General features: G+C 32.7%; 1 protein-coding gene across 1 annotated transcript; it reads left to right on the top strand.

Moving 5' to 3' along the window:
* The first annotated feature begins 8,644 nt into the window (after positions 1-8,644).
* Positions 8,645-11,229, top strand: LOC146528201 (uncharacterized). The gene is made up of 2 exons (XM_085202518.1): positions 8,645-8,925; positions 9,302-11,229. Exons 1-2 carry the CDS (start codon positions 8,811-8,813, stop codon positions 10,771-10,773), a joined length of 1,587 nt encoding a protein of 528 aa, XP_085058644.1. The 5' UTR covers positions 8,645-8,810; the 3' UTR covers positions 10,774-11,229.
* The last annotated feature ends 2,369 nt before the right edge of the window (positions 11,230-13,598 follow it).

Below are 13,598 nucleotides of genomic sequence, written 5' to 3'. Positions count from 1 at the left end.
ACATAAGGATTGCCAACATAAGGGTTGCCAATGGTACGATACTAATTGGGTCATACACAAATCGCGACCTAAATGTGTACGAAAAAAAAAAGTGAAATATTTGTTCAAAATCACTCTCATTTAATTCTTATAGACTAACCTAATACAGGAAAAATATGAGACCAGATCATTATTCGTTTTCGAGAAAGATATTCGATGCATAATTTTTTTGATGACCACAGAACGGACACAGTTCTACAGAAAGTATAAAGTATTAGTGCTACATGTATTTGTTTGGTTTCCTACTTCTAATAATAATCGTATTGGTTAATAACGTCCTTGATTACGATGTGACATCAATATTGTCACGAAAAAATTTAAAAAATCTAGTAAATGTCTGATTCATACAGCAGATTTCTTCAGTCTTAAAAATGTAAGGTAATAAATAGAAAAAAAATATAATTTCTTACAATTACTGAGTAGCAAGCATATTAATCCATGTTTTCTTATCATTATTTGTTTGTTCATAATAGTTTCAGTTATTTTCTACATACCTCAATGGAACTAAACGCAACATCTTTATTTAAACAATGAATAAATTTATAAACAATGTTAACGTAACGATACTGTTGCTGTAACATGATGAATATTGATGTAACAAATACTAGCCTCTTAAAACAATAAGAAAGAGTCCTAATCAAACTAAACAATATCTACTCAATAATGAATAGCCAACAATTATATCGAAAAAAATTATAAAATTAAGTTTTCTTCGTCATTTTCAAAAAACTCTCTGTTTCTTAATGAGATCTTTAAGTAAGGGACCATGTCTCAAATTTGTAGAAATAGAACAGATAGATGTTGTCTTAAGTTGTAGCGACTGATAATCAAGTAGACCCAAGATCCAAGTGTGTAAATAAAGTTGTATTTTTAATCCACCAAAATGGATTGGTTGAACTTTTGATCCATATTTACAACAGTAATTTTCAGAGAACAACAATAATAAGCCCGCAGGGCAGCTTGTGGCGACCATCTCTGGGCAATTACCTGTAGTTGCCCAGCGATGGATCCCGGCTGATGCGGCATGTGCACACCTAGAGTAACAGAAAATATGTCAACAGAAAAGATTTTCCAATAGAAAATCAGCAATGGTCTTTAGTTATCCAGGATAGAGAAATGGCAAGTGAGATTTAAGAAAATAAGTGTGATTTCGATGACACGGGCGTAATAACTTAAATTTCAAATTTTTGATACTATGAACTACGAATCTGAACAGCCCACAGAAGGGGACAAATTATGGAATTTGATTTTTTTCTTTACATTTTTTTTTAAATTTTGATGTGTAGACTATCCACTTATCATAAGGAGGTAGACATAGTTAAATTTAGAATAAAAAATCGTTCTATTTTCTTTTATTTGTTATAGCTATTGTAATATAACACTCATATGAGGATGACTCAATTATTGTAAAATCTAATTATTATATATTGTTAGATTACTTAAAAAAAATCTACTTACGATATTAATTAAGCAAATTAATAACAAAGGAAATGCTAATATTTTATTTCTATAAAACTTGTGAAATTTTCTACGAATGTTGAAAAATCTCGAGAATTTTACATAGATCAAATTATATATTTGATATAATTTCTATAGAATACATTAAAATAATGAATTACAATAAAACTGCCTTTTACTCGCGTAGGCTGCTCACGGTATTCCATTAGCACCTTCCTTTTCTATATTACATAATGTTATGTAGTTCTGTGTTGTACTGCCAATTAGCAGTTCTCCTAAAATTGTTATTTTTAACCAAAAAAATTGACATTTTTAAAACCAGCGTGTAAAGCTGAAATTTTGCTTAGAGATAGAAGCTTAGACGTTTTAATGCACGTTTATTGAAGTGACGTCTACGAACTACTTCTATTTAATTAAAAAATTGAATTCGCAAAAAATGAGTTACTACGGACAATGACACTTAGTGTAGAATAATGATACGCATCTGTCGGAAAATGATGCTGTGGTACCAACAATGATATTTGTATGTAAAGAATTGAAATTAAATACTTTCTTACTTAACTTCACGCTCTATTACTAGTGGGAAAGTCAGAGAGAATAGATTGCCAACCGCTGCGGTCTCTACATACCTCTTTCACCTCAACCACTGTCACCAATTTCATCATACATGCTCTCCGGAGCGTCTTTATGCTTTTTACGAGACTTTCCTCCAGTATCTTTGATGCTTACTGAGTTTTCGAAAGTCAACCGAGGTCTCCCTCTACCGTTGTTACCGCTAACTTTTCCTTCATAAATCTTTTTTGCTATTCCTTCATCACCGATCCATTCGCACGTTCTTCTACATTCTCACCGTGAAAAGTATGATTGACTTATTCCTAGTGGATCAGTATATTTAAAGTTAAGTTATGGACACGCGAGTTTTTAGGATGCTGTCCGGGGATATGTAGTGTTTGTTAGAATAAGGGGTTTGTTTTCATTTTGAAGCAGCCGCACGAGACGTCTAAACTTGAGTCGAATTATCGCATAAGAAGCTAGAAGTTTTAAGATTCATCGATCAAAGACGAATAAGTGCTTCCAAAATATTAGATACCTCAAACAGGAAATGAAAATGTTGAATTCTCTGCAATTATATTTAAGAATTATATGAGGGAAACAGCAATAGAAATATATAAGCACAACAAATGAAAGACACTGTAGAGAAAAAGAAGAAATATTGTTAAGATGATAAAGCCTCAGATAAATCTTTTTAAAAGATAAGCTTTTGCAGCTTCTTCTCCTCCTTGCACCAAATGAAAGCACTGATATAGTATAAAGTTCTGAGAAAGAAAGAGGTAAAATGTTAACGAGCAACTTCCGTGAAAATAGAAGAAATTTCTGAAGAAATTTTAGAGACTCCCAAGGTTGTTTTCTAATTTGCCACACGTTTTACAGCGGTGAGCAGAATTAACGAGGACATGTATGTATGTGATGACGCCTTTGCATCAATTATAAAATACCCAGTTTTGATATAGCAGATGGCGAAATGAACAAATCAGAAGTTGAGAATATCATACGAAGACTAATATGTGGTAGCGGCAGCAGATAGAGTTACGGCCACGCTTCTTGCAACTAACTCGACGACGACTATCAGTTTCAAGCGAGGTGTAGGCTTCATACCTTTGTATTAAGACAAAGGTTCACAGACACACTGCAAGCTAGAGGGCTATCAATTTCAATAACTTGTATAGTAAAACTTATACCACCATTAACAAGAATAGTAAAGGAGAGATTCGAATGGCTGCTATGGCAGGTCCAGGGAGGTTGTAGACCTGAAATAATCAAGGGAAATTTTTGGCCCTACACCAAGAAGTTTTTTGAGCATTTATGAAATACGAAAAGGTGTTTGACAGGGATGTAAGATGTTTTGGGAGACCGCCCCGGTACAATATAAGCGAACCCTTGTTGTAAAGTCTTTTTATAGAGGTCGCACAGCCTGTGTGCGAAAAAGAAAAGGTACGTCACACGTATTGAATAAGGTTGCGCCATGTCTTGGTTGTTCAAAATGTATTTACATAGCTATCTCCAAGAAGTAACACATGAAATTTCCTTCTCAAAGAAAGTCCTCTTTCAAAGAAAATCCTGTTCTTGCATTTAAAAGAAATGCAGAAAAGACGCACCGGTGTATCGCTACGGGTAATAGAATTAACGGTGTTTTAGATGTATTGATGAGACCGTGAAATAACAGAATAGTTACACGTTTGGGTACAGAATGCAATGCTGAGGACCAACGCTGATATTGTAGGTGTAGCAGAAGAAGGATGAAAGACACGTAAGATATACAACTTCAAAAAACACAAAAATCCTTGACATTAAACCTCTCGTAACTAGCTGTGTAAAATGTCGGTGCGGTCGGTATCTTCAACAGTTAGCCAAATCGATACGCCGAGGTATAAACTGGCTCAACATGCCAGGAATTCTTACCATTTTGTTCTTCTGCCATATCTAAAGGAGGTTTCAGACAGGAATGGTAACATCTTAAGAAAAGCTTCTACTAAAATTATATTTAAGTCTAACAAGAAAGTAAATCCAATTTTTAAGACCGGTGAAACGTGATATTCCTTCGCAGTGTTCAGATCTCTAAAAAGTAGATAGTAACTGTGCCTTAACATATATTGTTCAAAAAAGGAGAAGCATTGATATTGGAGGAATGAACACATATCCGATGTCAAGAATGGACATGTATCGAAGTTAGCAGCATATGGAAAAAGATAAACCTAACCATAAGGTGTTATAGATCACAAACCCTCGCTAAGGAGAACAGATATGTATATCCCAAGAATATTCTTCGAGGTTAACGTTACGGTTAGATTTTTTTTATGGCCAGAAAGGAGAAGACTTAATATAATATCGATGATATAGAGAAAGGTAACGAAAAAACGTGAGGAACTCTCGCATGGCATATATAAAGAGATTGAAGAAGAATTGAAGAATTGATCAAAATATACATTGTCATAGAAAAAATAGCGACAGTCATAAGATAGGAACGAGAAATAAAGATAAGATTGTTACTCCAAGTTTTCGCCTCCAAAAAGTTAATAAATCTTTTATGGGGCTGAGTATACGTGTATATAATAAAATTCTGCAGTGTAATCGTAGTTTGTCACTACCAAAATTTAAAATATCTGTAAAAAAATTCTAAAAAGTAAAGCTTATTACACTGTTCAAGAATATTTAGAGGATAAACATGTATGAAATTAATGTCTATTGAATGTCAGGCAGGATAGCTGCCAGCTAATGTAATAGTTAAATATACAATTGACTTTGAAAAGACCGACTGTTGAGTTTCTTGATGGCTCTTCTCAGCAGAACTGCCTTCCGAACCGGTGCACAGTGGGACGGAATGACCCGCTTCGTGTCAAAAATCCGTAACTCATTCAGTTTTCATCGCAAAGTGTTGAAATTTTGCATATATATACTTGAATATATTTGCTATCAATGACATAAAATAGATACTAATAAAAGTCAAGGGTTATTTAATAAAAAAATTTCAAAGTTAGAAATTGTCATAAATAAGAGCATATTAAGATGTTTAAAAATTATTATTATTTTTAAATCATTAAAAGTAACTTAAGTATACTGAATCTAGGCTGTTAAACAAAAAAGTGATGTATCATATGTAATATAAAAATAATTTTAATAAAAATAGTGACGTAAACAAGGAATTTATTCTGTGATTTGCAGAAGTTCTTTAGCTTCGTCAAAAAGTTCGTTAGATACTTTTGTAAACCTTATGTCTTGCTTCCTGAGCGTCTTCAGAAAGTTGCCCAATAGGAAGAATCGCATAGTACTAAATAATTTGAACTCCATGCGTAAGAATTTTATGCACCGAAGGAGGCATGTAATACTTGTTACATTTGTTAACATACAATTGCGCAATTCGATCAATATACACTTATGTATTAATTTTTCGACATTTACGGCAAGTCCTGATGACATAGTGTGAAGAATTATATAAAAAAATTTTTTGAATGTTGTTCATTATAGTTTGTACGTCTGATGACGATAAATTGAAGTTCTCCTTTTAAAAGTTTTCTATTTCAGAAGTATTTCTCCCTTCAATTATAAAAAAGCATAAGTACGTCTACTGCAAGCGAATTCACTCATGTTGCACAAAATATATGTATCTTTTAATAAGTTAACAGTATTAGAAACAATGCGGAAAAGTCCGGTTACTCTAATGAAAGCAACTAGTTATAATTGGTCTTTTTATACTTGTCCAGAAAAGTGTTTTGTGCAAAACTACATCAAATTAATTAAATATTTTATTTTGTATTCACATAATATTGTTTATTCACATAAAAAAATGATAATTTTATCATGTTCATGGTTGGAATGACCACAAAAAATGTCAATTTCAAAACAAATATACTCTTTCAAAAATAGACATATTATTATTTTTCATGTTAAAATAAACATTCTAATAGTTTTTTTCTATTTATAGAACAAAAAAGAACTAAATAGGACGCCAATAATTTAAAATAAAAGCAGTATTCATGAAATATCAAAAATTGACATTTTACTACATTTTGGTTTTTTTGCTCTAAATCAAAATGGCGCAAATATGCGCAAAATTTTATTCTTTCCCCTAATTCTTGAATAGTTCTTGTATACATACATATAGTTTTGTCGGCAGCGGCAGCCAGCGGCAACAATGAAAACTCCAATTGAAAATATGAAAATGTTAAAATATAACACTTCTAAAAATTTTAAGATATCTTTTTAAATATAGGTTTTTATTATACACTAATTATATTTTCTTAAAGAAGAAACAATGAGCTTTATAAAAATGTATAACATAAATATAGTTACTATGGAAATTTATTAAGAAACTAACGCTTAAATATCGCTATATGCAGTATGGAAAATAGGGAAATATCGAAGTGTATTGTTTGAAGGTCATTTTGGATACTTTAAACTGCTATCAAAAATAAAAATCTTGTTGTATTGATAAGATAGTCTATTCTAGTATATAGAACAATCAACAGAACTTTGAAATTACGATTTTTGTTTCGACCATTTTTGGCACGCTTTTATAGAAAGCGTCCCATAGTGCGGTGGTAGCTTTTTGTTGACATGTACATTCGACGATTCAAAAGTGCTTTTATAGTTTATTTGAATAAAGAATATTTTGAATTTGAATTTGAAGAGTGGTGATAGTGGACGAAGGGAAACATACGTAGAGAAGAGCTTTAACCGCTTCGTTCTCTGACTACCCCGCTAGGGATAAAGTGAGATGTTAAAAAATAAGAATAATGAAAAAGAAATAAAAAAACTTACTATAAATAGAAATCGTTGAAAAATACAGTACATTATATAATGTAATTTCATGGCAATGTTTAAAACAAAAACTCGAGCGATTAATGACGTGATTTTTATAAAACTTAATGTCTAATGAGCAACTTTTATATGTTAAATTTTTACAATCAATAAAGTAAATATATTTGCCTATATATTATTTACAAATAAATGCGTCATTAATTATTAACTATAATTGAAATGAGAATAACATATTGCTTATAGGTCTTAAAATAAAAGTTATGCAATAGGAAATAATATTAATATATAGTTAGGAGACTTCTGTGCTACAAATGTCAACTGTCAAATATAGTACTGCAATGTGTCAATGTCACTGTCAATGTCAAAATGCCCGCTCTTTTCATTTGTTATTAAAAGTTATGTATTATGTATAATTAAATTGATTATAACCCTTTTAATGTACTAAAATAAGAATATGACAATAAATAGAAATATTCCGTATAGTCTTGTTAGTGCTGTTTAACATCTATATATATAAAAGGACTTGTCCTCACTGACTGAGGTAACGCACGCACAGCTGTAACCGCTGATGGTAGAAACTTGAAATTTGGACAGGTATTTACTTTTGTAATCTGGACATCTACTAAGAAGGGATTTTGAAAAAATTTAACTCTAAAGGGATGAAATGTATGGATTTTTTTTTTAAATCGGCACCGATTTTTATAAAATTTGAAATTCAGATTCTTAAAAATATTTAATTGAACACGTGTTTCATGGTTTTTTAGAATTCACCCCCTAAGGGTGCAAATAAGGGGTTGAAAGTTTGTATAGAAATGTTTTTAAATCGGCTCCAATTTTTATAAAATTTGAAATTCAGACTCTTAAAAGTATTTAATTGAATACATGTTTCATGGTTTTCTAGAATTCTCCCCCTAAGGGTGCAAATAAGGGGTTGAAAGTTCGTATGAAAAAATGTTTAAATCGACATCGATTTTTATAAAATTTTAAATTCAGACTCTTAAAAATATTTAATTGAATACGTGTTTCATAGTTTATTAGAATTCATCCCTAAGGGTGCAAATAAGCACGCGAAGCTGCGCGCGTCCGCTAGTTTAATAATAAAAGTTTTTCTAGCTGTTGTTGTTTTGGTGATAGGTGGTTTTGGGAATTTTTCAGAGTACTTAGTAAAAGCGTAACTAATTTAAGTACTCATTACTATTATAATTCTTTTCAAATAGAAATTAAAGGATAATTTAGAATGTTAAAAATATTCTCTAATTAAGATTTACGATCTTCGCGTACAGAGCATTCCAAAGGAAGAGTGCTTGTGAGTGAGATATTTTATCATAAGTCTGAACCGAAAGGCCAAGTTAGTTGGGTAATTTATTCGATACGATACCTATTAAAAATACTTGATAAGTACGTATCAAATACAGAGTATAAATTACAAAAGTATCGGATCGAAAGGCAATATACTCGATATCACAAAGTATCAATACTTTTTCGTGTCTCTACTCGTTCGATTCGAGTATAATCTATTATCATTTATCTATCATCATTCAACATTCATCTGATGACTATATCTCAACTCATTTTATTCCTCTCAAAATTTACTGAATCATATCATTCGTGTGTTTTCTACTATACGTGACACTGGCAGATTATTTTGCGTCTGTCATCACCATCAAATCAGGCCATTAAAAAAAAAACTCAACTCAACAGCAGTTGACAACTGCTGTTACAGCTCTAGACTAGTATATATGTAATTGTGTATTATCTATGGTTCCTTGCTATACCTAATACCTATACCTGGTATATGTTCCTTGTATATGTATTGTATACTATATAATATAACTTATTGTACAGTTCATGGATACATAAAAATGTTATTATTATGGACTATGATTTTTAAAATACTTCCTTGATATCAAAATGTCTTTAATTTAATACGCAGTACTGTTTGCTTAGCACAAATACATGTAATCAATATCAAACCGTAAACAGTGATATAAGTACTCATGTTAACGATGGATGTCAATAGTGAACACAATCAAAGTTACTGGTTTGTGGTGAGAGAAGATCAGAGCAATGTCATATTTAGTACTAATAATTGTACTATACAAAACCCTCAAAGTAAATGATTTTGAATATATTAGTAATAAATTAGTAAATATAAGCGTAGCTATCTTACCACATCAGCTTTTTTCTAAGCCTCTAGCTGTATCTGCATATAGCAGAATAATATGCTCTAAGCACCATACATTTTTTAAGACATTGCATGTTATGTGGGGGAAGTCAATTTGTGACAAGAGGAAATTAAATTAATACATTCCCCTGAAATGGAAAACGAAACCAGAACCATAATAGTGTTACAGTTTAATGCAGTGCTGTTGTGCCGCTATGGCCTAACAATAAAAAATAGATTCTCCTATTCCTATTATCTTCTTCCTATCAATCTCTATTATGTAAATTATATAAAGCTTCCAAATGGTATAATTGTTGGTTGCAGTTGCTGAGGAAGAAGCAAGGTACATTGCAGATACAGCAGAAGTTAGACAATACATTCAAGTTAACAATGTAGAATGTGTTCTAACAACACCTACAGTAACCCCCACACCTATAACTACAGAATCTGTTCTATTACCACTCCAAGACAATGAAAATGATGAAAAAAGAAATGATGAAAACTTTTGGGATAGAAATAAAACCAAAAATTTCCTTACGCTTTGTCTTGACAAGAGATTTAAATGTATGAATAATGAAAAAATGGTATGGGATGAAATAGCAATATTAACAGGAACCACACCAGATGAATGCGAAAAAAAGTATAAAAGCCTCAAAAGAACATACATAAGACTATTCAGAAAGAAAAGAGTAGGTCGAAACATAAAATGGATTCACTATAATGCTTGTAAAGAAGTGTTCAAGGATTGTAAAGCTACAATTTCTGCCATTTTAGAGCCTTGGGAAGACACCAAGACTAGGAAATTGCTAAGTCTGTACATTGAAAACATCAGTAAATTTCAAAATAACAATATGATTCACCAAAAAGATATTTGGAGAGATATAGCACTACAATTACATACTACTGATTACAATTGTTATCACAAGTTTAAAAATCTAAAAAGAACATATTTTAAATGGATTGAGAGGCATAGAGAAACTGGTAAACTAGTAAAATGGCCATATTATCAATATTTTGAAAGAATATTTCATAATTATACACCTCATCTAAAATCTTGGGATAGACATAAAACATGTTTATTAATATCCTCATATACAGTGATTGCTCACAAATTTAGAAATCCCAAATATCAGAAAAAACAACTTTGGAAAGAAATATCACAAATTGTGGGGGAAAATGCAAAGGAATGTGACCGAAAGTTCAGAAATCTAAAGCAAACATATAATAGATTAAAAAAGAGACTGGGGGTGGAAAAATCTTTGAGCAAATGGAGATACTACAAGGATTTTGTGGCCTTGTTTGAAAGTGAATCTCGATCAACTGTTGAAGAAACACAAGAGAGACAATTATCAGAAAATTATATTGAAAAGTTGTTAGATTTTTGTGTTAAAAATAAGGCCAAATTTAGTCCTCTCTCAAGAAAAAAAATTTTATGGAAAGAAATTGGACCAAAAGTAGGTCTTACTGCTGCAGAATGTGATAAAAAATTTAGAAATTTAAAGCAAACTTATATAAGGCTATCAGACAGAAAACAAGAAACTGGCACAGACATCGCCTGGCCATATTTCTCTTACTTTGAACAAATTTATTGTGATGAACAATTGTATAGAAAACACTCTACTACCACAAATAATGCAGAAAAGCTGAGCGTCTCGGAAGTTCGACAAATAATAACTAACATACAGACTAAAGAAACAGACAAATTTGAACAACTTGTAAGAGCTATAGAGGATTCTAATAAAATTCAAAGAGAAAGAAATAAAATATTACTTGCCCTATTAGATAAACATATGTAGGGAGATACAAGGCCATGAGAGATCTATTCCCACTCCAATAAGATAAGGCGCAGTTTACACTAGGCCACGAGCAGCGTCACGATCTGTTTATTTAATTTGAATAAATATGGCTTAATCAAGCTATTTCTTTATAAATGTTTTGAGTTACTGTCAAAAGAGCAACTTTTATATATTGAGTTTATACAATCAATAATCTAAATATATTTGTCCATGATTCTCATTTCAATTGTAGCTAATAATAAATGCGTCATTAATTATTTTATTAGCTATAATTGAAATGAGAATAACATGTTCCTTATAGGTCCCAAAATAAAAGTTATGCAATAGGAAATAGAATTGTATAGTGTTGCTAACTAGCTGGTGCTGTGTAACATATGCCAACTCTGCAACTAAATACATACACTTATCTTTGCTTTCAAAATGAACATCATAAATAAAAACAAACCACCAAAGACATAATTTTGTTTTAATTCTATAATTTTTCAGGTAGTTATAAGTAAATAGTGATTTACTTAATATTACGCCTCATTCCGAGATCGAGTCGCAGGTATTGGCGATAGTTGTTTACGTTGTTGGCATACGTAACTGCGTCACACCAAACAACAGGTATGGATAACAGGATAAGCATCGTGATGTGTGGAAAATATTGTACCCTATATGCTGTTTCCGTAAAAGGAGCGCGGACGCTTCCTTCCTGTATATAATTTAATCAGCTTCACGCTGTATCCCGCACACAACAAATACGCCAAAGATTACGACACACCGTTCACCACTTTCTGCAGAGTTCTGGAGGCATTGCGTGTTTAGTGGCGGAACTCAACGACGCGCTTTTATTTAGAGGAGTTTAAGATGATATTCATCTTAAAATAATGTACTATTTATGAGTAAACATAAGAAACTTGAAATTTGTCTTTCGAAGAACCAATATGCACTTGAAAAAACACCGTTATTTTGACAAGGGTCACAAACAGAACCTTGCCTTTAATTTGATTTATAGGCTGACGTTTGTTTTGGTTGACACACGTGTTCGTGAAAATTTCCTTTTTTTACTATTGAAAATGTTTATTTTACATAGTGGAAACAATATATAATAGTGTAAATAGATCCATACTAACAAGGTGATTGGTAATAGTAAGTAGTTGTGTTGTCTTATAGTTTAGATTAGTTTTAGTATATAGTTAGGTTATTTTATTTTAAGATGGATCCTGATCCTCCACCTGACCCCCCTGATCCTGGGGGGGTAATGTAAATTTTACAGCTCAAGTAATTAATAGAAAGAGGCAAGTTGAGGAAACATCCTCAAACCAGGATATTATTAAAAAAACTATTATAGACCCATCCTCCGCCACTCCTTCCATCCAGAATGTATGGACCCACCCTGCCTTATCCGATGCCCCAAAATCTTATATAAGTACTGATAAAGGTCCTTTTATCGTGTATGTGTCATCTCCTGACCCGTCTGCAGGGACCTCTTTAAGAGCCATTAAATTTGGTCAATTTCTCCATACTAATAAAATCACTGATATAGTTAATGATGGAGTTAAAAATGTGGGTCGCAATAAAATCAGTGTCCAATTTACATCTGCTGATGCAGCAAATAGATTTTTGAATAATCCTGTTTTTAGTCTATGTAAATATGTTTGTGTAATCCCGACATTTAATATTACAAGGATGGGAATTGTAAAAGGAATTCCCGTTGAATGGTCTTTGGAAGAGTTTGTTGGCTCACTGATATTCCCTACTGCGTGCGGAGAAGTTATAAAAGCAAGACCAATGAACCGGAAGAATGTAAGTGAGGGTGTAGTTACATGGGTTCCAACTCAAACTGTTGTAATTACTATACGTGGTCAACAACTGCCTGAAAGAGTGTTCTCCTATAAATCTGTCCTTAATATTGAACTTTATAAATATCCTACAATCCAGTGCCTTAATTGCTGTCGTTTTGGTCATGTTAAGTCACAGTGTAGATCAAAGCCAAGGTGCTATAGGTGTTCCCAGTCTCATACTGGTGACGCATGTGACATCCGGCAGGAAAATTCAACCTGCATCCATTGCACAGCTAAACATTTTGCAACTGATAAAGGGTGCCCTGAGTATGTAAGACAACAGAACATTAAGTCGGTTATGTCGCAAGAGTGTATTTCCTATATGGAAGCATCCTCTCGGTTTCCGTCTGTCCAACGTTCCTATGCAGATGTTGCTAAGGAAATGTTTTCACCTCCTATTTTCACGAACTCCCAATCCCAACAAAGCAGACCTGCTGCTTATTCCTCTAAATCCTATTTTAAAACAGTTTTCCAAGCTCCCCGTCCCCACGCTCCTATGGCAAAGGGATACAATAGACAAGCTCACCAGTCCATTATTAGCAGTTGTTCCTCATCCCTTCCTAATGGTTGTGCACTTAATCAAGGTTCTGACAGTTCAGCAGAATCTACAAAGGATCTGTTGATTGCTTTGACTGACACTCTTGTGAGCATAATCTCAACTGCTGATGAACTTCCTTTACCGTCCAACGTTGCCCAAAACCTACTCAAAATCTTCAATATCCTTCACAATGGCTCCACTATCCTTCCTACAATGGAATAGTAAGAGTATTCGTGCTAAAAAGCATGAATTACTTTATATTATTTCTCTGCATAATCCTGTCATTATTGCCCTCTCAGAGACGTGGCTGGTGCCTGACTCCCGATTCAGGGTGCCAGGTTTCGCCTGTTTAAGGGAGGACAGAAATGACGGGTATGGAGGTAGTGCTATCCTCATCCAGCACTCTTCTCCATATTCCCGTATTCCTCTCCCTTCTCATAGTCAACAGTTGAATGCTGTTG

The sequence above is a fragment of the Heliconius melpomene genome, chromosome 19 (assembly GCF_056956725.1).
Source record: "Heliconius melpomene rosina isolate 202511_hmr_F chromosome 19, ASM5695672v1, whole genome shotgun sequence".
Classification (NCBI taxonomy): domain Eukaryota; kingdom Metazoa; phylum Arthropoda; class Insecta; order Lepidoptera; family Nymphalidae; genus Heliconius; species Heliconius melpomene.
The sequence above is the reverse complement of the archived record's forward strand: the minus strand, read 5'-3'. Positions and strand labels throughout refer to the sequence as shown.